This window comes from Nerophis ophidion, linkage group LG03 (assembly GCF_033978795.1).
Source record: "Nerophis ophidion isolate RoL-2023_Sa linkage group LG03, RoL_Noph_v1.0, whole genome shotgun sequence".
Taxonomy (NCBI): domain Eukaryota; kingdom Metazoa; phylum Chordata; class Actinopteri; order Syngnathiformes; family Syngnathidae; genus Nerophis; species Nerophis ophidion.
The window spans coordinates 69,856,721-69,882,428 of record NC_084613.1 but is presented as its reverse complement, the minus strand read 5'-3'; the positions used below and the strand labels follow the sequence as shown (position 1 = coordinate 69,882,428).

Below are 25,708 nucleotides of genomic sequence, written 5' to 3'. Positions count from 1 at the left end.
CAAAAAAAAAAAAAAAGTGAGTTCCCTCCGAGTACTCTGGCTTCCTCCCACCTCCAAAGACATGCACCTGGGGATAGGTTGATTGGCAACACTAAATTGGCCCTAGTGTGTGAATGTGAGTGTGAATGTTGTCCGTCTATCTGTGTTGGCCCCGTGATGAGGTGGCGACTTGTCCAAGGTGTACGCCACCCTCCGCCCGATGGTAGCTGAGATAGGCTCCAGCGCCCCTCGCGACCCTCAAGGGAATAAGCAGTAGAAAATGGATGGATGGTATACAAATAAATATCACATTTGAACTACTAATGCAACCTTTATACCAGGGGTCTCAGACACACGGCCCGCGGGTCAATTGTGGCCCGCGTGATGTTATTTTGGGGCCCCCACCTTAATATGAAAGTTTATTGTTAGTGCGGCCCGCACGTTTTATATGAATGGCGCTTGACAGCGTTGTGTTATTTGGGTCCAAAATGGCTCTTTCAATGTTCTGGGTTGCCTACCCCTGCAGTAGCGGAAAAGCGGCAAATGAGTGAAAGCGACAGAGACGAGGGTTTTCTTACTTGCCAGCTTGCAGTCACACTGCGACACCTGTCTGTCAGTAATAACAGTCCTTGATAACCTGGACCAATTTAAACCGTTTTTTTTTTTATTTATTGTTTGATTTGCATTGCCTCACACGATTAACACTACATATATTTCTATATGACGCCGAATAACACTCCAGGAGCCGTCACTTTTTTGTGCTCGCTATCCCTGTACTTTCCTGGCTATTATCCGCCGACCGCCGTGTTGCTGTAGGGAGGAAAAGTGGGACGACACACATTGCAGAAATAACATTATTCTCCGTGCTTGGGCTAAATACAAATATATTCCATAACCCCAAACATGTCTTTTTCAAAGCCTTCAGTGAAGAGAAAGGTTAATGATGAGCAAAGACAATTCCAGGAAAAGTGAAAGATGCAATATTTCTTTGTTGAGCACAGGGGCACCCCAACGTGTCTTATTTGCACAGAGAAATACAATTTGAAACGTCTATATACCACTGGACATGCTGAGGAGTATGCAACATTTTTTTTAAAGAAATCTTTTCTAGGGGCCCAGCCTCACCCAGACTCTGCGTCCGGTGGCCCCCAGGTAATTTGAGTTTGAGACCCCTGCTTAATATGTTTGTTCATATCAATGTATCTTTTCCAAATGTCTTTTTTTCCCTTAAGTTTGTCATTAAAAATAATGATAGAAAATGCAATTGCAGTAGAAATTGCACATGAATGCTGAAAAAGCCCCCCCAAAAGAGAGCTAACAGCGCATAAGCATGAACAAAATATTTGACAATTAAATGTATACTGGCTGCAATACAAGGAAGAAAAAATTTACGTTACCATTCCACCCGAATGCAGCTGAGATAGGCTCCGGCACCCCCGCTACCCCGAAAGGGACAAGCGGTAGAAAATGCATGGAATTACCTGTCAATATATTTAATTTAATAAATACATTAAACAAGTAGTCTTTTAGAGCATCAAATATCACATTTTAACTACTAATGCACCCCTTATAACAGTGGTTCTCAAATGGGGGTATGCATACCCCGGGGGGTACTTGAAGGTATGCCAAGGGGTACGTGAGATTTTTTTTTTAATATTCTAAAAATAGCAACAATTTAAAAATCCTTTATAAATATGTTTATTGAATAATACTTCAACGAAATATGAATGTAAGTTCATAAACTGTGAAAAGAAATACAACAATGCAATATTCAGTGTTGACAGCTAGATTTGTTGTGGACATGTTCCATAGATATTGATGTCAAAGATTTCTTTTTTTGTGAAGAAATGTTTACAATGAAGTTGATGAATCCAGATGGATCTCTATTACAATCCCCAAAGAGGGCACTTTAAGTTGATGATCACTTCTATGTGTAGAAATCTTTATTTATAATTGAATCACTTGTTTATTTTGGGTCGCCGCGCGAGAGTGTTTGAGTGTGATTTATTGGTACTCAGAAGACGCAACTGGCAACCTGAGGAGCTTGGAGAAGATGGTCCTGCTCTAGAGACCTGAGGCAGTACCAGCACGGCTCTGATGCAGCGTCTCCAACTATAGATGAAGAGTGACTTCGAAGCAGACGAAGAGTGACTTGTTTACCTACTGTGAGTAAAAAAGCCGGCGATATTCAAGAAAATGACTGCAAAACACAAGAAACTCGAGGAAGACTTGGAGGAGATTAGAAAATCTATCAATTCCCTGTCGGAAGATGTAAGGACAGTGGCCAAGCAGCAAGACACACTAATGGAGTTGTTGACCGAGATCAAAATGCTAAAAAACATCATCAAGGAGAAAGACAAGAAAATTGTCGACCTAGAAGCAAGAATTGACGAACTTGAACAATACACCAGAATGGACAATTTGATTATAAGCGGACTGGAAACCAAACATCGCACGTATGCAAGAGTGGCCAGGACTCGCAGCAGGGACGCTGACAAGGACGCCGAAACCCCGGCAGACGAACTTGAGACACTTGAACGGCAAGTAATTAACTTTTTTACAAGTAAGAACATATCTCTTCAAAGTGGCAGCATTTCGGCGTGCCATACTATCCCCAGGAAGGACAGCAGAACCAACCCAGCCATTGTGATCCGGTTTGTGAATCGAAAACATAAGACGGAGTTACTACGGCAGGGAAGGAAGCTGAAAGGAACTGGGGTTTACATCAATGAACATCTTACAAAGAAGAACGCCGACATTGCAAGACAAGCACGCATCCTCAGAAAAGAAAACAAGATACAAGCAACATGGACACGAAACTGTGAAATCATGATTCGGCTAAATGGACCATATGAAGAAGCCAAAGTTGTCACGATTCGAGAACTCCGTGACTTGGATCAATATAGATGAGACCTGCTAGGCCAGGGGTGGGCATTACGTCGATCGCGATCGACTGGTCGATCTCGGAGGGTGTGTCAGTCGATCTCAAGCCAGGCATTAAAAAATATACATAAAAATGAGCAATCATCAATCATACCAAGACTTCACTTTCGTCAGTTGTTTGACATTCTCGGCACCCGAGGATCTTGTGAGATGACGCTGGCTGCTGCGAGCTCATATTTAAGAAAAAAATCACTAACAGGGTGGACGCAGAGAAACACATTTTATTTCTAGGGACTCCGTACCTACTGTCAAAACTCTAAAGACCGACTGCACAGTTCCTGTCTTCACCATAAAAGACCTGTTTCATCCTGCCTGTGCTAACAAAATAAGAGTCTCAGAAAGCTAGCGTGCACAAGCTAGCAAGCTACGGAGTTTGATGCCAATGTATTTCTCCCCCGCCTTCAGCGACCGCTTTCTCACTTGCTTGCCCACCCGCACAGTCACTGACGTCACTCACCTGCTGCCAGACATTAAAGGGCCCACACACATATGCTACTCTCATAACAAAGTGTTTAAAAACGAGTATGCAAGTTGGACAAATGAGATGCCAAATCCAACCACTTTCATGTGGTATTGGACAGAAAGGAGGACTTTTTTTTTCCTCCATTTGAAAATGCGGACGTTATCAGCACCACTGTCTAATTCCAATCAATGCAAGTCATCAGAATCAAATACACCAACTTATATTCTTGTCTTCATGAATGAAAGGAATCTATGTGTGTTAAACATGCTTGTATTATAATTAAACACCATTAACTTGTTAACAAAAATGTATTTTTCATAAATAAATAAATATAAATTATAAATAGGAATGAGGTAGATCTCCTCGACCTGGTCAATTGAAAAGTAGCTCACCTGCAGAAAAAGTGTGAGCGCCCCTGTGCTAGGTGTATGACTGACATGGCTCATCCTTGGCTGGAGATGGGGAAGGCTTTGCGACGAGAAGGCGAGGCAACTGAGAATCAAGCGTCTTCAAGAGCTGAATACATGGACTATAAATTACATGACTTTGAATATGATGTTGACCCAGATAACCATCTGTTCAACTCAATCAATGCTACTTGTGACTACTACACCGAGGAACAATTTAACGACAATGTTAGCTTAGATAATACATTTTCTTTAATACATTTCAACTGCAGAAGCTTATATGCAAATTTCTCAAAGATTGACGAATACTTGAAGACTTTAAACAGCAAAATCAAAATAATAGCACTTTCTGAAACATGGATCGATAAAGACAGAGGTATTGACTTCTCCATTGACGGGTATAAGTTGTATCACAGTAGTAGAAAAAACAAGAAGGGAGGAGGTGTGGCCCTGTTCGTTGACTGCGACTTGAAATGTAAACCTGTTGAATGTATGACAACGGTAATTGATGATTTATTTGAATGTGTAACTGTGGAGGTAGACATAGAAAAGAAAAGAAATGTTATTGTTACATGTTTATATAGGACACCTGGGTCTAAGGTAGAAGCATTTAATGATAGTCTGGAAGAATTACTGCGTAAGCTAAAGGAAAAGAAAACATTCGTCATGTGTGGCGACTATAAGATAGACCTGCTAAGCTCACCCAGAAATAAATCAGCAAGAGACTTCTTGGATGTGGTATATAGTAGAGGGCTTTATCCATTGATCACCAAACCCAGTAGAATATCGACAAATTGTGCAACATTAATTAATCACATCTTTATAAATGACATAGAAAATAATATAAAAAGTGGATTAATAATTAATGATATAAGTGACCACTTACCTGTGTTTCTTACTTATGACTGTCAAATGTATAGAAAGAGGGAGGAGAAAACCCATAGGTATACAAGGAAAAGGACTGAAGAGGCAATAAATAAATTTAAGAAGGACTTATTTGAAGCAGAGTGGAATGAGGTGTATGTGGGAGAGGCAAATGCTGCATATGAGGCTTTTCTTAATATTTATTTATCATTGTATGAAATACATTGTCCGAATGTATGGAAACAAAGAGACAGCTACAATAAAAAGCCTTGGATTATAAAGGGACTACAGAATGCTTGTAAAAAGAAGAACAAACTTTATAGAGACTTTATAAAAGTAAGAACAAATGATGCTGAAACGAAATATAAAGTTTACAAAAACAAATTGATAACAATAATGAGACAAGCTAAAAAAGACTATTACAATAACTTACTAGAAAAAAACAAAAACAATATTAAAGGAACCTGGAATATTCTGAACAAGGTAATAGGTAAAACATCGGGGCCTACAAACCCACCAAGCTATTTTATCAATGAGGATAATAAAATGATAACAAATATGAAAGAAGTAGCAAATGGATTCAATTCTTTTTTTGTGAATGCATCCAACCATCCATCATCTTCCGCTTATCCGAGGTCGGGTCGCGGGGGCAACAGCCTAAGCAGGGAAACTCAGACTTTCCTCTCCCCAGCCACTTCGTCTAGCTCTTCCCGGGGGATCCCGAGGCGTTCCCAGGCCAGCCGGGAGACATAGTCTTCCCAAGGAGTCCTGGGTCTTCCCCGTGGCCTCCTACCGGTTGGACGTGCCCTAAACACCTCCCTAGGGAGGCGTTCGGGTGGCATCCTGACCAGATGCCCGAACCACCTCATCTGGCTCCTCTCGATGTGAAGGAGCAGCGGCTTTACTTTGAGTTCCTCCCGGATGGCAGAGCTTCTCACCCTATCTCTAAGGGAGAGCCCCGCCACACGGCGGAGGAAACTCATTTTGGCCGCTTGTACCCGTGATCTTATCCTTTCGGTCATGACCCAAAGCTCATGACCATAGGTGAGGATGGGAACGTAGATCGACCGGTAAATTGAGAGCTTTGCCTTCCGGCTCAGCTCCTTCTTCACCACAACGGACCGGTGCAACGTCCGCATTACTGAAGACGCCGCACCGATCCGCCTGTTGATCTCACGATCCACTCTTCCCTCACTAGAGGTCGGGTGCATTGTGAGCTGGTGTGTTTATCGATCTTAAAAAAGCATTTGACCCTATAGAATAGATCATTCTATATCATTGTCCAAGGGCGACATAGCTCAGTTGGTAGAGTAGCCGTGCCAGCAACTTGAGGGTTGCCGGTTCGATTCCCGCTTCCGCCATCCTAGTCATTGCCGTTGTGTCCTTTGGCAAGACACTTAACCCACCTGCTCCCAGTGCCACCCACGCTGGTTTAAATGTAATTTAGGTATTGGGTGTCACTATGTAAAGCGCTTTGAGTCACTTGAGAAAAAGTGCTATATAAATATAATCCACTTCCACTTCACTTCAAGTTGCATTCACTTGGTGTGAGAGGAGTAGTTTTAGAATGGCTAAGAAGTTATTTGGATAATAGACAAGAGTTTGTGGATTTTTTGGGTAATACATCTGAACAAAATGAGGATTGAATGTGGAATTCCACAAGTTTCGGTTTTGGGACCTAAATTGTTTATTTTGTATATTAACGATATATGTGAGGTATCAAAGTCATTGAACTTGTTTTATTTGCGGACGACACCAACTTTTATAGTTCGGGACATGACTTAAAAGCGTTATCAATACTTATTGAACAGGAAATGATTAAACTGAAGAGATGGTTTGATGTCAACAAATTATCATTAAATGTAAAAAAAAACAAAGTTTATGATTTTTGGTAAGAGGAAAAGAGAGGACACCATCAAACTGTCGATAGATGGAATTGATATTGAAAGGGTTTCTCAACTTAGATTTTTAGGAGTGATACTGGATGACGGTCTGACATGGAAATCTCATATTGCACATGTACGAAAAAAGATGTCTAAGAGTATTTTTATATTAAACAAGGTAAAATATATGTTAGATTATAGGGCAATGCGCATATTGTATTGTGCAATTATATTGCCATATATCAGCTACTGTGTGGAAGTGTGGGGGAACACTTATAAGAGTAACATAAAGGCATTGTATCAACTACAGAAAAGAGCTATAAGGATTATTCATAAAGTAGATTACTTAGAACACACTAACATTTTATTTATTAACTCTGGACTATTGAAACTACAGGAGTTAGTAAAGCTACAGACATTGTGTGTCATGTTTAAGCCTAGAAGTAAAACATTACCAGCAAATTTACAAAAAATGTTTGTCATCTCTTCTGAGAATACAGATCATAGAAGAAAAGGTCATTTCAAACAACAATATTCAAGGACAACTTTAAAACAAATGTGTACATCAGTGGTGGGGGTAAAAATGTGGAATTCTCTTTACGAGATAAAAAACTGTAAAAATATATTCCAATTGAAAAAAATATATAAAGATAGAACAATAAGATCATATGGACAGCCATAAGTGTTTACATTTTGTTTTTTTATTTATTATTTGACTTATTTTTTGTCTGGTTTTGTATTTGCTCTGTATCATTCCGCGAGGTGTATATTATATTATTACTATTATTTTCTTGGATTGGTTTATACTTTATGAAGTTTTGCACTTGTTGTGTTTTTCTTGTGTTTTTTGTTTTTTATTGTTTCATTACATTTGGATATATGTGTCGGCTTAAATGATATTCATGAAGTAAGATAATGTATTATGTCAAAGGGGGCAGGAAATTATAAGATTTTCTTCATCCTGCTCCTTCTCAGGAATTGTGTGAATTTAAATTGTATAATTGTGATATAATTATTTATCGTTCCAAAATGCACATCAATGAATGAGATGAATAAAAATGAAATGAAATGAAAATTTTTCAACAAGTTTTTAGTTATTTTTATGTCTTTTTTCCCAAATAGTTCAAGAAAGACCACTACAAATGAGCAATGTTTTGCACTGTTATACAATGTAATAAATCCGAAACTGATGACATAGTGCTGTATTTTACTTCGTTATCTCTTTTTTTCAACCAAAAATGCTTTGCTCTGATTAGGGGGTACTTGAATTAAAAAAATCTTCACAGGGGGTACATCACTGAAAAAAGGTTGAGAACCACTGGCTGTTGTTCACATCAATGTAAATATTATTTTCAAAATGTCTTTTTTTCCCCCTTAAGTTTTTCATTAAAAATAATGATAGAAAATGCAATTTTAGTAAAAATTGCACATAAATGCTGAAAAGCCCCACCAAAAAAGAGCTAACAGCGCATTAGCATTAACAAAATATTTGACAATTAGATGTATACTGGCTGAAATACGAGGAAGAAAAGTTAACGTTAGCCTGCAATAACAAAATATTTGACCACGGGATTTATTTTTTTATGCTACTCCTTCTTTGTCTCTATTTGTCAATCAAACATTTTATTCTGTGCGTGAAACCACAAATGTGAGCTTTGTTAATGTTTATTGACTTGTGTGGAGTGCTAATCAGGCATATTTGGTCACTGGATCACTGCAAGCGAGTCGATGCTAACATGCTATTATTTATCCTCGCTGTATGTACATAATGCATCATTATGCCTCGTATTTTAGGTATATTTGAATAGAATACAACAGAATACAATAGAAAGTACTTTATTGATCCCTGGGGTAAATTCAGCACCACAGTTCGCTCCCAACAGACAATTATGTTAATAAATAATATAATTTATATCATATATTATATATATATTTATCATTCATATATCAATCAATCAATGTTTACTTATATAGCCCTAAATCACTAGTGTCTCAAATGGCTGCACAAACCACATAAGGACAAGGAAAACTCACACCTAGTGGGACGTCTGTAACAATGATGACTATGAGAACCTTGGAGAGGACGAAAGCAATGTCAAGGGGTCTAACATGATACTGTGAAAGTTCAATCCATAATGGATCCAAATATTATGTATTATATATATATGTGATATATTTTTTATTATTATTACTGTATATTGGGAGCAAACTGTGGTGCTGAATTTCCCCCAGGGATCAATAAATTACTTTCTATTCTATTGTATGTATGAATAATATAAGTATATTCTACGTATATTCTACATTTAAGTGCAGTCAAGGAACATATGCATTATACAGTCTGATGGCTGTCGGTATGAAGGACCTCCTGTGTCGTTCCGTGTTGCATTTTGGGAGTCTGAGCCTTCCACTGAACGTGCTCATTCTCTCCACAAAGTCCGTGTAGTGGGTGGGAGGTGTTGTCCATAATGGCTAGGAGTTTTGCTAGACTTCTCTCTGACACCACCGCCAGAGAGTCTAACTCCACTCCCACCATGTTACTAGCCTTCTTTACCATGCAGCTTGTCCAGTCCATTTGCGTCCCTCGCTCTTAGCCCGCTGCCCCAGCGGGCCACGGCGTACAAGGCGCCCGCCACCACCGACTCGTAGAACATCTTCATCATCTTTTTTGTACAGACATTGAAGGATCCTAGCCTGCTGTCCCTTCTTGTAGAGCGCCACAGCGTGTTTTGACCCATTCAGTCTGATGTCGATTGTTTTATTTACAGTTTCCGTTTCCTTCAACTTGGACACACACATCTTTACCTTTAGCCATTCTAAGCCAGTAATTTCCAGAAGTTATCACACCCTCGGAAAAGCTTCAGTTTTTATTAATGTTTTCCAATGTTGTAAAAATGTGTAGAATAAGTGTTACATTTCAACATTTGTGTCAACGAAGATTTGCATCAGCCTGCGACACATAGTCATTTTGATAGTAGGCTAAAATACACACATCATGTGTTGCCTTCATTATAACACTTATATAGGGCTTTACCTTTTTTGCGGCTCCAGACAGATTTTTTTTTGTATTGTTGGTCCAATATGGCTCCATCAACATTTTGGGTTGCCGACCCCTGCCTTAAGAGATGTTATAGTGATATCAAGGTAGTAGCAGCAATAACAACAGGAACAATTTGACGTATTACAAAATAAACATTTATTCATTTTTCATATCAAATATAATGCAAAATATACAGTCATACATCATAAATATGTGGATATAATTTCATTTAATATGTGTTTTAAAGTGAGGTTCAGCTTCAGTCATGCTGAGTTTTTCCTTCAGAGACAAATACTGCAAAAATGTGGGGAAAGAGACGGAAAAACATGATTAAAACGCTCTCAAATGAAACCCAGTAAGCATCTCCAAGTAAGCTTCCGTCTACAAGCTGGTTTTGCTTTTACTCCTTTGTGACGTCACCAGAGGACAAAACCAAGAATGACAGGGGTAAAAAAAATGGATGATGATCACAGAACAGTAGTGTTCATCCATCCATCCATTTTCTACTGCTTATATAACATAGAAATGCGGTACCAAAGTCTGTTCTGGCAGCCTGAAATGTACACCGGAAAGTCAGCTGGTGAGGAAATGTGATAAGACTCGCCTCCCAAGCACGCTTCCACCACTACTTTAGTGATGAGAACCTCACGTTTGTTGTATTCAACTTTGACTAACATTACTTATTTTTACATACAACGTTCTTAAGCACTTCCTTTCATGATATTTTTCTGCCACGTCAAAGTGATTTTATTCAGGGGTGTCTTGATCCAACTTCCGATACAACTGTGAGTATTGGCCAGTACTGCTATCAGCATGAATCATAGTACATTGTTTTATTTGTTTGTAATGTGGAATGTTTGATCAAGTGAAATTACACAGAGAACAATGGGAGGTATGACAAACACTAACCTTATGAAAGATGTATGCTCCAGAAGTGGAGTGTTTGGTTGTTTTTATGCTGCCGGTTCCAATACCGATTATCCATGACTATAAAATAAAATAGTATAAAATAAAATAGTATTTTATCAAATTAATCTCATAAATGTAAAAATTACAGATAAAATGTGCCTTATAATTACTCTAATTATGCAATATATAAATGTTTGTATTGTTCAAATAAATTAAATAAAAATGTAATAAACATAAAGCGCATTCCATAAAATGTAAATTAACTTCAATCAATCAATCAATCAATGTTTATTTATATAGCCCTACATCACTAGTGTCTCAAAGGGCTGCACAAACCACAAGACATCCTTGGTAGAGCCCACATAAGGGCAAACTTAAATAGCATTTAGGTTCCTACAAATGGGACACTCCTAAATGTATTTTTTAGGCACTTTTCTACAATGGTTAACTTATTCTTACACATTTAACACTAATGATTTTACCCTCATAAAAATAGAACTGCAGCATAGGAAAGTGGGACACAGGTTTGCTATGGTGACAGAACCTTTTATTAGTAGTATTATTATTTGTGACACCAATTATTTTTCTCGCCTTTTTGATCTTGGTTGTATTTTTGCTGTTGTTTGATTAAGAATAATTTAATTTCTATTATTCCTTGTAGTAAAATTCCTTAAGAAATATTTGTTTGAAATCAATGTCGCCTGGCTTTTAGGACTTCTAAGCGGTTCCAACACAAAATACACACAGAACCTCGCTGCTGGTAGTCATTAAATAAATAACACCCCTGACTTAGTTCGGTCAAATTAATGTCACCATAATAAATCCAAACCAGCGGCCTCGTAGCAGACCGCCACAGTGCTGATTAAGCGAAGGGAAACACTACATCACGGCCTCACCTTTTTCCTGCTGTCAATGGCCTGCTGCAGCCACAGTAACTCCATGGTCAGGGCGTCTCTATGGAAACGCAAGGCCTCCGGATTGGGAGGAACCTCCTTGACTGAGCGGTACCGCAGCCGACCTGAAAGACAAAAAAAATGCTTAAAGGCCTACTGAAATTAGATTTTCTTATTCAAACGGGGATAGCAGGTCCATTCTATGTGTCATACTTGATAATTTCGCGATATTGCCATATTTTTGCTGGAAGGATTTAGTAGAGAACATCCACGATAAAGTTCGCAACTTTCGGTGCTAAGAGAAAAGCCCTGCCTCTACCGGAAGTCGCAGACGATGACGTCACATATTCACATTGATTTTAATGGGAGCCTCCAACAAAAACAGCTATTCGGACCGAGAAAACGACAATTTCCCCATTAATTTGAGCGAGGATGAAAGATTCGTGTTTGAGGATATTGATAGCGACGGACTAGAAAAAAAGAAAGTTAAAAAAAAAACGCGATTGCATTGAGACGGATTCATATGTTTTTAGAGACATTTACTAGAATAATTCTGGGAAATCCCTTATCCTTCTATTGTGTTGCTAGTGTTTTAGTGAGTTTAACAGTACCTGATTGTCGGAAGTGTACGTCCACGGCCGGGTATTGACACGCAGTGTCTCAGGGAAGTCGACGGCAGCTTTATGGGCGGCACAAGCTCAGAAGCGACTTTTTAACCACAATTTTCTCACCGAAACCTGCTGGTTGACATTCGGTTGGGATCCATGTTCGCTGTGATCCATAGTAAAGTTTCACATCCGTGAATTTTAAACAAGGAATCACCGTGTGTTTGTGTGGCTAAAGGCTAAAGCTTCCCAACTCCATCTTTCTACTTTGACTCCTCCAATATTAATTGAACAAATTGCAAAAGATTCAGCAACACAGATCTCCAAAATACTGTGTAACTGTGCCGTTAAAGCAGACGACTTTTAGCTGTGTGTGTGTACAGCTCTCATATTCCTAACAGCCTGTGACGTCAAGCGTACACGTCATCATTACGCGACGTTTTCATGAAAAAACTCCAGGGAAATTTAAAATTGCAATTTAGTAAACTAAAAAGGCCGTATTGGCATGTGTTGCAATGTTAATATTTCATCGTTGATATATAAACTATCAGACTGCGTGGTGGGTAGTAGTGGGTTTCAGTAGGCCTTTAAGACGATACATTTGGAAATGATTTATGCGGATTTACCTTTGTGAGGAGGATACGATTCCAGACTTATACTTCTCCAGATGGATGTGGAGTCTCCTGTGCTCTTCAGAACCTCGTCACAGCTAACATTCTGTCCTGCCTCGGGGGAATGGCTGCTTTCTAAAAACTCCATTGTTTGTTTGCCAATTCCTTGTGCATCTTTCTCTTCTTCTACATTCTGCAGTTTGCCACTTCCTTGTGCATCTTTCTCTTCTTCTAGATTCTGCAGTTTGCCCCTTCCTTGTGCATCTTTCTCTTCTTCTAGATTCTGCAGTTTGCCACTTCCTTGTGCATCGTTCTCTTCTTCTACATTCTGCAGCAGGACACAATGCATCCCCCCACCTGCTGCTTCTGGGTTTTGTAAGGAGACATTGACGTCTGGTCCTTCAGCTTTACTGGTACGGTGCAGGGGGCCATCCTGGTAATGTGCAGAGGCATGAGAAAGGTACAAGATGGTGGATAAATCTTACTTAATTACAGGTAAAGAAACTTGCCGTGTCCGTGAAGTGGGGGGTGGAGATGATGGCGTCCCTCCACTCTAAATGAGCCAAAGTGCCATCAATCTCTTTCACGACGTCCTCAAAGAGCGTCCGTGCACGACGCAACTCCTCTCTCACCGAATATCCACGAATACACGCCTGCGTGGAAAAGATTTGTTAAACTACTGCAACTTTTCTACTTAGCATAGCTAGCTAACAACAACAATGGCTCCATGCGAACATGTCCGCGTATGCTCGAAGTCGACGAAAGTAACGTCACGCTATAAAGAAGATATTTACTGCCCCGCAGTTGGTAGGCATATAAATTACAGAAAAGGGCAATTACTTGAAAAAGGGTGAGTGTCTTTTCAAAGTTACGCCTGTCCATCACTATGGTAACACGACTATAACTACATGTCATAGCGCGGGACGCCTTTGTGTACTTCCGGTGCTAAAAACAAAAAATGAAATAAAAGCCTGCTATTACATTTGTAACATATTGCAGTGGCTATTTCGGTCCACTCTTTGATTTATAGTCGTTATTACAATATACATACATACAGTAAAGAGAAGAACTTCCCAAATGACAAGAACAAGCTCTCTAACAGGTACGTGGAGTTATATTTTGAAAAAATTGCAAAGGGAAATGGTAGATAAAGTAATAGCCTGGAAGCATGTCATAGCGGGGGACGCTTTTGTGTACTTCCGGTGCTAAAAACAAAAACAAATAAACGCCTGCTATTACATTCTCAACAAATTTCAGTGGCTATTTCGGTCCACTCTTTGATTTATAGTCGTTAATAGTATTTACATACGTAACTATAAAGGGAAGCACTTCCCAAATGACTTGATTGATTGATTGATTGATACTTTTATTAGTAGATTGCACAGTACAGTACATATTCCGTACAATTGACCACTAAATGGTAACACCCGAATAAGTTTTTCAACTTGTTTAAGTCGGGGTCCACGTTAATCAATTCATGGTAAGAACAAGAACACGCACTCTATAATGTGTATGTGGAGTTAAACATTGAAAACAATGCAAAGGGAAGTAGTATATAGTTTTTTTTTTATAAACCTTTATTTATAATATGCTGTGGTGGGCACTAGGACCATGCTCACACTCAGCACACCCATTCTGCTGAGTGTGAGCATGGTCCTACAATGCAACATTTACATACAAGCAAATAAATAATGATAATCCAAAAAGTAAAGAAACAGTACACAACAGCGCCACGGGGTTGTAAACTAAATTAAGTAACTCAAATAGAATGCAAAATATATACAGTGGGGCAAAAAAGTATTTAGTCAGCCACCGATTGTGCAAGTTCTCCAACTTAAAATGATGACAGAGGTCTGTAATTTTCATCATAGGTACACGTCAACTGTGAGAGACAGAATGTGAAAAAAAAAAAATCCAGGAATTCACATTGTAGGAGTTTTAAAGAATTTATTTTTAAATTAGGGTGGAAAATAAGTATTTGGTCAAGCATTCAAAGCTCTCACTGATGGAAGGAGGTTTTGGCTCAAAATCTCACAGTACATGGCCCCATTAATTCTTTCCTTAACACGGATCAATCTTCCTGTCCTCTTAGCAGAAAAACAGCCCCAAAAAATGATGTTTCCACCCAAATGCTTCACAGTAGGTATGGTGTACTTGGGATGCAACTCAGTATTCTTCTTCCTCCAAACTTGACGAGTTGAGTTTATACCAAAAAGTTCTATTTTGGTTTCATCTGACCACATGACATTCTCCCAATCCTCTGCTGTATCATCCATGTATCCATTTTGGTATAAACTCAACTCAAATTTGGCCCTCCGTGTTATTTCACTTGGCCCTTGAGGCAATATCAAATTACCATTAGATTAGATTAGATGGATTAGATAATACTTTATTTATTCCGTCAGGAGAGTTCCTTCAGGAAAAATTTGAGCTGGCCCGCCGCTGTAACACCGCATTCACCGCTGATACTCTTACTTGCCAACCCTCCCGATTTTCCCAGGAGACTCCCGAAGTTCAGTGGCCCTCCCGAATTTCATCCGGGACAACAATATTTGGGGTGGGCTTTAAAGGCACTGCCTTTGGCGTTCTCTACAACCTGTCTCCACGTCCGCCTTTCCTCCATACAAACACCGTGCCGGCCCAGTCACATAATATATGCGGCTTATACACACACACATAAGTGAATGCAAGGCATACTTGGTCAAAAGCCATACAGGTCACACTGAGGGTGGCCGTATAAACAACTTTAACACTGTTACAAATATGCGCCACACTGTGAACCCGCACCAAACAAGAATGACACATTTCGGGAGAACATCCGCACCGTAACATGACATAAACACAACAGAACAAATACCCAGAACGCCTTGCAGCACTAACTCTTCCGGGACGCTACAATATACACCCCCCCCGCTATCACCAAACCCTGTCCGCCTCAACCCCACCGTCGAAAAGAGGCATTCAATTTTTATTTACATTTTATTTGATATGCAATTGATATTTTTTAATTATTATTATTATTTGAAACTCGATTTTGCATGTTCCTATAAAGTTATATACGCCTTGCTTGTTCAATATTCAATGCAAAACTTGTTTGGGTCCCTATTAAAAGGTTAATTTGTTCAACCTCGGCCCGCGGCTGTGTTCGGTTTTAAATTGTGGCCCACTCTGTATTTGACTTTGACACCCCTGGTCTAATGGGTACGTGGTGTTATACTTTGAAAAAAAAAATCCAACGCGAACAGGTAGAGTAAGTAATGGCCTGGAAGCAGCAGAGGGGGCAGTAATGCGCCACGAAGGATGCGAATCGCCGCTCAAAGCAATAAGACAAAGAAAAAGAAGGAAGCGATGCAGTGTTTGCATCCCCATTGAATCGTCGCGGCATGGAGCCATCTTTCAAAGTTTGTTTCTTATTAAAACTCTGAACAGAATGAGCGCGTCTTCTAATCAGAGGACTTTATTTCAGACGTGGGGTACGTCGGTGCCTCAAAACACAGTTTTCCCACAGAGTAAAGAAGGAAAGAAAGCCGCCGGTCGGCGCAAGGCAACCCACAGCCACAGTGTCAAGAACGGGACAACAAACCCACTATGGACCGAGATAGGTCATGGCTCTTTAAGCACTGGAGAAACTCCTCAAGATGCATATGAAGACGACGACGACGATGTTATGTTGATAGCTGTTACTGAAGCTGAAGAAAGACTCCAACTTGACAATGTCAACACCTTCCAAAAGGAGGCACCCATATCGTCAATGTCATCAACTGGGAAGAATTGTTATCCAGACTTTCCTGGCTTTGACAGCTCCTCTGCTGCAGTGTGGATCTACCCCATTAACTACCCCGTCAGGGAGTACCAGATGAAAATATCAGAGGCCGCCCTGTTCCAAAACACACTCGTGTGCCTTCCAACTGGCTTGGGGAAGACATTCATTGCGTCTGTTGTTATGTACAACTTCTACCGCTGGTACCCATCTGGGAAGATTGTGTTCATGGCGCCCACCAAGCCTTTGGTGGCACAGCAGATCGAGGCCTGCTACAAAGTGATGGGCATCCCTCAATCGCACATGGCAGAGCTGACTGGTATGCATGTGTAATTGATTGATTGATTGATACTTTTATAAGTAGATTGCACAGTTCAGTTCATATTCCGTACAATTGACCACTAAATGGTAACACCCGAATAAGTTTTTCAACTTGTTTAAGTCGGGGTCCACGTAAATCAATTTATGGTACCAATATATACAGTGGGGCAAAACAGTATTTAGTCAGCCACCGATTGTGCAAGTTCTCCCACTTAAAATGATGACAGAGGTCTGTAATTTTCATCATAGGTACACTTCAACTGTGAGCGACAGAATGTGAAAAAAATCCAGGAATTCACATTGCAGGAATTTTAAAGAATTTATTTGTAAATTATGGTGGAATATAAGTATTTGGTTAATCATTCAAAGCTCTCATTGATGGAAGGAGGTTTTGGCTCAAAATCTCACAATACATGGCCCCATTCATTCTTTCCTTAACACGGATCAATCGTCCTGTCCCCTTTATCAGAAAAATAGCCCCAGAGCATGATGTTTCCACCCCCATGCTTCACAGTAGGTTTGGTGTTCTTGGGATGCAACTCAGTGTTCTTCTTCCTCCAAACACGACGAGCTGAGTTAATACCAAAAAGTTCTATTTTGGTTTCATTTGACCACATGCCATTCTCCCAATCCTCTGCTGTATTATCCATGTATCCATTTTGGTATAAACTCAACTCGTCGTGTTTGGAGGAAGAAGATTACTGAGTTGCATCCCAAGAAAACCATACCTACTGTGAAGCATGGGGGTGGAAACATCATGCTTTGGGACTGTTTTTCTGCTAAGGTGACAGGACGATTTATTTGTGTTAAGGGAATTTTAGGGGTCCTTCGTGTGGAGGGAAATTACGCCAAAACTCCACAAACAGTCTATGGTTCTTGTCCGGGTCGGAGAAGAGATATTGCCCCATGTGAAGGAGTTGAAGTACCTCCAAGTTTTGTTCACGAGTGAGGTGAGAGAAAATCGTGAGATCGACAGGCAGATCGATGCCGCGTCTGCAGTGATGTGGACCCTGTATTGATCTGTCGTGGTGAAGAAGGAGCTGAGCCGGAAGGCAAAGCTCTCACTTTACTCATCGGTCTATGTTCCTATTCTCACTTATGGTCATGAACTTTGGGTTGCGATCAAAAGGACAAGATTGATTGATTAATTCATTTAGTTTTAATCGATTGATTGAGAAGTGTATTGACATCTTATAGAATTTAATCCATGTAATGCTTTAAAAAGGCAAATGAATGGCACAAAAAGCCAAAAGGCTTGTTTCCATTGTGGTCCATAAAATATTCATCACATTTGATACATTCAATAATAAAACACATACAACCTGTATCATGTATATAAAAAAATACGTAAATGTTTTTTTATAAATTATGTACATATACACAGTATACATGTCAGGTGATTTGAAAAACAATCTATACAAAAAAAGGGGGTGTATGTACACTATGTACATGACACTATGTAGATGACTATGCACATGTTGACTCCAAGAGTGTGCAAAACAGAATAAGATAATATATGTACACTATAACCACATATAAACCTGTTTGATGCTTCGGAGAGTTGCTGGGAATCAATTTTGGTTCAGATCAGGTAGTACAAGTACAAGTGGTGGAAATGTAACCTGACTCTCGCCAGATCCTTGTAGTTCGCTGAACTCCACACAAGGAACTTGGACTTCTCAATAGGAGATGTATTTCAGAAGGCGGGGCCTTGTAAAAAAAACAAAACATTGTATGTGATTGGATAAACCACTTGTCCGTTATTTTGAATGACGTGCTACTTCAACCTCTCACATCGAAATCAACCTGTGACAATGATGAGAGCGACGCTGGGAAATCCAAAACAGAACAGCCGACATATTGGATAACAACAGAGCGAAAAGTTAGAGAACTTTTAATGAAACAACGTTGCAATGTCAGTAGACGATCGATGTTGGCACACGACTCCTCTAAGCGTGCCGCCATTGTTGTTTGAATCAAACTGTCCCTTCGGCGTTACATCACATCTATGAAATCCCGTCCAGCGATCCTGATTGGTTCATCATTTTTTGCTATTTTGAAGGAGTTTGCATTGCCCTCGAGCCCAGATCCTTGTGTTGAACTCAGCGAACTACAAGGATCTGGCTAGAGTCAGGTTAGTGGAAATGAGTTTAAGATAAGATACCATTTATTTATCCCACAACAGGGAAAATTACAGCATTACAGAAACAAAAGGCACGGATTGCAAACAAAAGAACAAAGTACACAATCCATCCATCCATCTTTTTCGGCTTATCCTACGTCGGGTCGCGGGGGCAGCAGCCTATGCAGGGAAGCCCAGACTTTACTCTCCCCAGCCACTTAGTCCAGCTCCTCCCGAGGGATCCCAAGCGTTCCCAGGCCAGCCGGGAGACATAGTCTTCCCAACGTGTCTTGGGTCTTCCCCGTGGCCTTCTATGGGTCGAACGTGCCCGAAACACCTCCATAAGGAGGCGTTCGGGTGGCATTCTGACCAAATGCTCGAACTACCTCATCTGGCTCCTCTCAATGTGGAGGAACAGCGGCTTTACTTTGAGCTCCTCCCGAATGACAGAGCTTCTCACCTTATCTCTAAGGGAGAGCTCCGCCACCCGGCGGAGGAAGCTAATTTCGGCTGCTTGTACCCGTGATTTTGTCCTTTCGGTCTTAACCCAAAGCTCATGACCATAGGTGAGAATGGGAAAATAGATCGACCGGTAAATTGAGAGCTTTGCCTTCCGGCTCAGCTCCTTCTTCACCACAACGGATTGATACAACAACCGCATTACTGAAGACGCCGCACCGATCCGCCTGTCGACCTCACGATCCACTTTTCCGTCACTTGTGAACAAGACTCTGAGGTACTTGAACTCCTCCTCGAAATACACAAATTAAGTAAAAATAAGTGTAAAACTAAAAAATATCCATTCATCCATTTTCAACTGGGGTTGCGGGGGGTGCTGGAGCCTATCTCAGGTCTATTTGGACAGAAGGCGGCGTACACCCTGGACATTATACACAAGAAAATATTGTGTGGGTAGCGGGGGCTCTCTCCCTTCGAGAGAGGGTGAGAAGCTCTGTCATTTGAGAGGAGCTCCTCCACATCGAGGGGAGCCACATCCGGCCGGTAGGAGGCCACGGGGAGGACCCAGGACATGTTGGGGAGCTTGTCTCCCAGCTGGCTTGGGAATACCTCTGGATCCCCCAAGAGCAGCTGGACAAAGTGGCTGGAGAGAGGGGAGTCTGGGCTTCTCTGCTTACGCTGCTGACCCCGCAACCCGACCTCAAAAAAAGCGGAAGAACATTGATGGACTCCACAATCACAATAGTGTTTACTCACGCTCAACGATTCACAAGTATAAAAACAATTTTCCGCGTGTAAAAAATCGTTTTGACCATATAAAATACATTTTCTTTGAGTAAAAAATCGAATCGCACTTACAAAAACAATTTTCTTAAAGTTATTAATTTTGGCAGTACAATTCCACCCCTTGGAAGTAACATTTCACCCTCCGAGATCCACACACTAGCACTTAGAGCACCCATAATTCGCACCATACAACGATAGGTGGTGTTACTGAGTCAATTTGAGGCTGTCAGTGCTACAGTTATTTGGGCATGGTGTAGCTTACCAAAAATAACAAAGAAGAAGAGGCAGTGTGGGGGGTAAAACGACAGAGAAGGAAAACAAGCGCAACCTGTAAGTTAACGTGTAAGTTAACTTACAGGTGACTTAAGTTATACATGCAAATCTTTTTTTTTTTAATTGAAGAAAATGTGTACTTGCAACTTGTTTTGCGTGAGTAGAAACATATTTGTGGAGTTTTGGCATTAATATCACTATACATTTGTTATAAAGAATCAAAAGACTGGCTTGTCATTATAGTTTTCTAAACAATTTTTTGTCAAGAAAACAATCACTAGTATGAGTTATAGGATGTGGTCCAGAATAATGTAATTTTACATAAATATTACTCTATTGGTGGGAATTTTTCTGAAATATTGAATATGTTGTTTTTTTTGTTTGTGTTTTCATTGTATACATTCCATAAGTCTGTACCATATTTCCATTCTTTGACAGTGACATCACTAGTCTGAATTTTACCTCACCCCAAACATTTTGTAGCTCAAGATGATTTCAACAATACTTAAAAAATTACATAGAATAAAATGTATTAATCGACTCAAAAAGTGTAAATAAAATTACAAGAAAAATTAGGAAATAAGTTTGTACAAATTGCACTACCTTGCTTGGTGTGTGTATGCTTTTACAACTGCATTTCAGAACAGTGAATAAATATAAAAATGTATAATAAATACATGTATGAAATATATATAAATATGTATGCATGTATGTAATGTCTGCATGTGCATTAAAAACAAAAAAACTGTCTCGGTTTGCATCGTTCATTAAAAAGAGCCGTTCAAAAGACTCGATTTGTTCACGAACATCAAGTAAAAAACTGAACGGATTCTAGAAACTACACTATGACCTTTTTTTTAATGACCGCCATCTTTATATTGTGCAGGCAGTACGGCAGCCAAAAAGAGACAGGAAGTGTGGCGCTCCAAACGTGTGTTCTTCCTTACACCTCAAGTGATGATGAACGACCTGTCCAGAGACACCTGCCCGGCCCACCAGGTCAAATGCGTGGTGATTGATGAGGCCCACAAGGCGCTTGGCAACCACGCCTACTGTCAGGTACACAACACAAACCACATTTGTACAGTATAAGTGTGTTTTTTAAGTTTTAAATCAAAAGCCTGGTTGTGTGCTTCTCAAGGTGATCCGACAGCTCAGCAGCCAGACTCTGCAGGTCCGCATCCTCGCCCTCAGCGCCACACCAGGAGGAGACATAAAGGTCAGGAGTTGAGGATTGAGGTGCCTAGGTCGAGGCTTCAATATTTGTCTTTCTGTGTGACCTCCTGCAGTCGGTGCAGTCCGTCATCTCCAACCTGCTCATCTCCCACATAGAGCTGCGCTCGGAAGAAAGTCCGGACATCCAGGCCCACACCCACCAGCGCAGTTTGGAGAAAATTGTGGTCCCACTGGGGGAAGTGCTGGCTGCATATCAGGCTCGCTACCTGCAGGTAGGACCCTGTTATGCACAGTATATGCCTCAAAAACATGACAGCAATTTTTGGTGTTTTGCTTCACATTTTGCGACATCCTTTCTCTCCATTAGACTTTTTATGGTGAAAGTGATCCATCTAACCACTGTGGTATCGACCATATATGCTACTTGGTATTGTTACTGTTGATATTTGTAACAATCCGCCCACCATTTTTTGCATTCAAGAGGTCTAGCTTGCGGTTAGCATATCCTCCTACGATGTGTAGTGTATAGAGGTGTAACGGTACGTGTATTTGTATTGAACCATTTTGGTACGGGGGTTTCGGTTCGGCACGCGGGCGTACCGAACGAGTTTGGAAGCAGAAGTCTTCACAAGCTGCTCTGCTTTCTGCCTCTATCTGAGCAGTGAGCACCTAGCATTGTCCTGCCCACACAACCATCTGATTGGTTACATACAAAGCCAATCAGCAGAGCGTATTCAGAGCGATGTAACAGCCAATCAGCAGTGCGTATTCAGAGTGATGTAACAGCCAATCAACAGTGTGTATTCAGAGCGATGTAGTCAATGCTTTAGCGTCGAGCAGTGATATTCGTTTAGCAGGGGAGCAGCAGACTCTACCCAAATTATACTAAACACTTCCCAGTCATAACTATTACAAACATCACTATGAGCCCGTTGACCTTCTAGAAACTTAAATTGCAGCTCAGCTAGCTCACAGTATAGGCTTGAGGTGAAGGCTAATTAGCTTTTAGCGTAACGTTAGCTCATTTTGCTGTGTGCGCGTGTGTGCGCATGTGTGTGTTAGGGGCAGCAAAGCCCTGTCTGTCTGTTATTTCATTGAACTCCATTGTGTTTAGGAATGAATAGTCTCTCCTATTGCAATTGTACTATTTTTCAGCAATAGTTACATTAATCATTAGTAATGTAACAGCCTAGTTTGGAATAGGAGGGTCCCTGCTATCACATGTTGATAAAAATACAACATTTACATAATAAAAGTCAACTACAAGCTTCCCAAATACTGTAATAAATTAAGCATGATGAGTTGACATTAAACAGTTTAAATGGAAACTGTTTAATGTTGAACTTTTTATATGTAGAAGAAAGGTTTTTTCATTTTATTTAATCAAAGCAACAACTTTGAGGCAGTTTAATGTGGATTAACGTGGGCATAATTATTATAGTCCAATGTTAAAAGGATAAAGCCATTGTTTACAAATTTGGTAAATAAATAACCCAAAAATTTACATTTTGTTGTTTTCTTACTGTACCGAAAATGAATCGAACCGTGACCTCTAAACCGAGGTACGTACCGAACCGAAATTTTTGTGTACCGTTACACTACTACTAGTAGTGTAGCATGCTTAGCTATTCTTCATCTTCCCGGGTTGATGCTTATAAGAAACGTATTTTGTATGCTGCCATGGAGGTGAGGATCACTGACTTAGAAGTGGTTACACTTTGAGTGTGATTAACCCCTAGCGAGAATGTTTAATTGTATTGAAGAGACATTTGTTTGTTTATCGCTGTCAAATTAATTGGACAGAGCTAGAACGTATCATCAACATGCATTATCACTATGTAACGATAGAATTATGATAATAAATGATGAATGGGTTGTACTTGTATAGCGCTTTTCTTTGACATTACTTCCACATTTACCCATTCACACACACATTCACACACTGATGGAGGGAGCTGCCATGCAAGGCGCTAACCAGCACCCATTAGGGGCAAGGGTGAAGTGTCTTGCTCAGGACACAACGGACGTGACGAGGTTGGTACGAGGTGGGGATTGAACCAGGGATCCTCGGGTTGCGCACGACCACTCTTCCACTGCGCCACGCAGTTGAAAATTAAAACTTCTATTGTCGGCCAAAATGATTAGATGGTTGGGGTCATTTTTTTCGGGACATGCATACAATTACTACGTAATACATCACATATTTCAGTTGTTTTATTAAAGAATGTCTAAAAAGGAGTAGGAAGAAGCAGAGCTTATTTAATTTGACCACTTTTCGAATCATAGCTGTTTTATCCCATTTGTTCTCTAAATACATGAGGAAATAAGTGAAGTGCATTGAATTTTATATATATATATATATATATATATATATATATTTCTCTCTCTCTCTCTCTGTCCCTCTTTATATATATATATATATATATATATATATATATATATATATACACACAGTATATACAGTGGGGCAAAAAAGTATTTAGTCAGCCACCGATTGTGCAAGTTTTCCCACTTAAAATGATGACAGAGGTCTGTAATTTTCATCATAAGTACACTTCAACTGAGAGAGACAGACAGAGAAAAAAAAAATCCCGGAATTCACATTATAAAAATTTTAAAGATTTTATTTGTAAATTATGCTGGAAAATAAGTATTTGGTCACTTCAAACAAGGAAGGTCTCTGGCGCTCACAGACCTGTAACTTCTTCTTTAAGAAGCTCTTCTGTCCTCCACTCGTTACCTGTATTAATGGAACCTGTTTGAACTCGTTATCTGTATAAAATACACCTGTCCACAGCCTCAAACAGTCAGACTTCAAACTCCACTATGGCCAAGACTAAAGAGTTGTCAAAGGTCACCAGGAAAATAATTGTAGACCTGCACCAGACTGGAAAGAGTGAATCTACAATAGGAAAGCAGCTTGGTGTGAAAAAATCAACTGTGGGAGCAAATATCAGAAAATGGAAGACATACAAGACCGCTGATAATCTCCCTCGTTCTGGGGCTCCACGCAAGATCTCATCCCGTGGGGTCAAAATGATCATGAGAACGGGGAGCAAAAATCCCGGAACCACATGGGGGCACCTGGTGAATGACCTGCAGAGAGCTGGGACTAAAGTAACAAAGGTCGCCGACAGGGAATCAAATCCTGCAGTGCCAGATGTGTCTCCCTGCTTAAGCCAGTGCATGTCCAGGCCCGTCTGAAGTTTGCCAGAGAGCAAGTGGATGATACAGCAGAGGATTGGGAGAATGGCATGTGGTCAGATGAAACCAAAATAGAACTTTTTGGTATAAACTCAACCCGTCGTGTTTGGAGGAAGAAGAATCATGGCACCCATCTGTTCCCAATTAACCTGCACACTGGAGATGCGCAGTTTGCGGTCTCATCCGCGGTTAAACCGCGGGTCGGGCGGGTGACATGACGAAAAAACAGATTTTAATTAGATTCGGGCGGTTGACGGTTGAATCATCCGGAAATATTTGATATACATGGTTCTGGGATCGGTGTCCTTTGCTATTCAAAGAGCCATTTAAGACCCGTGTCACAAAGCGAAGAAGTCAATAGGAGACGCTAATATTCTCTAGAATGACTACCGGCAGTCACCCAGATAATAAGTATTAGGGCGTGCTATGAAGTCATTGACTTTGTTGCCCTCTACAGCATGTACGATCTGCTTGTCAGTCCAGCATCATGTTGTGTGTAGCTTCCGCAGCAACACGCACAGGACTGCAAGGCATACTGGGTGACACAGAGTACACTAATGGTTGTGATATAAACAATTTTAATACTCTTACTAATATGCGCCAAGCTGTGAAGCCACACCAAACAAGATTGACAAACACATTTCGGGAGGACATCCTCCCAGTAACACAACATAAACGCAACACAAAAATACCCAGAATCCTTTGTATCCATGACAATTCCTGACTATTTTATACACCCCGCTAGCAGCAAACCCCGCCACCCCCCCACCCCACCCCGTGCGTCGGTAAGGTGGGCGGGGTTGGGGGTGTAAAATATATTCAGGAACTGTCACGGATACAAAGGATTCTGGGGATTTGTTGTGTTGCGTTTATGTTGTGTTACTGTGAGGATATTCTCCCGAAATGTGTTTGTCATTCTTGTTTGGTGTGGCTTCACAGTGTGCCGCATATTAGTGTTAAAGTTGTTTATATCACAACCATCAGTGTACTCTGTGTCACCCAGTATGCCTTTC

At 40.4% G+C, this 25,708-nt stretch overlaps 2 protein-coding genes across 5 annotated transcripts in view; one reads left to right on the top strand and one right to left on the bottom strand.

The window, feature by feature from the left end:
* The window catches only part of fancm (FA complementation group M), a 99,819-nt gene that overhangs the window by 2,111 nt on the left and 72,000 nt on the right, over nt 1-25,708 (top strand). For 2 of the 4 annotated variants that reach the window (XM_061895951.1, XM_061895950.1), the window contains exons 1-4: nt 15,894-16,673; nt 21,202-21,374; nt 21,457-21,534; nt 21,605-21,763. In XM_061895951.1, the coding sequence (XP_061751935.1) occupies nt 16,025-16,673; nt 21,202-21,374; nt 21,457-21,534; nt 21,605-21,763 (1,059 nt within the window). In that variant the 5' untranslated portion in view covers nt 15,894-16,024. Of the gene's footprint in view, nt 1-12,782; nt 13,055-15,893; nt 16,674-21,201; nt 21,375-21,456; nt 21,535-21,604; nt 21,764-25,708 lie in introns of those variants that run through there. The other 2 variants (XM_061895953.1, XM_061895952.1) reach the window with 2 other exon arrangements.
* iqcc (IQ motif containing C) lies at nt 9,709-13,560 on the bottom strand. The gene is made up of 5 exons (XM_061895954.1): nt 13,435-13,560; nt 13,104-13,247; nt 12,610-13,027; nt 11,382-11,503; nt 9,709-9,870 (listed from the first exon to the last, which is right to left on the bottom strand). Exons 1-5 carry the CDS (start codon nt 13,507-13,509, stop codon nt 9,802-9,804), a joined length of 828 nt encoding a protein of 275 aa, XP_061751938.1. The 5' UTR covers nt 13,510-13,560; the 3' UTR covers nt 9,709-9,801.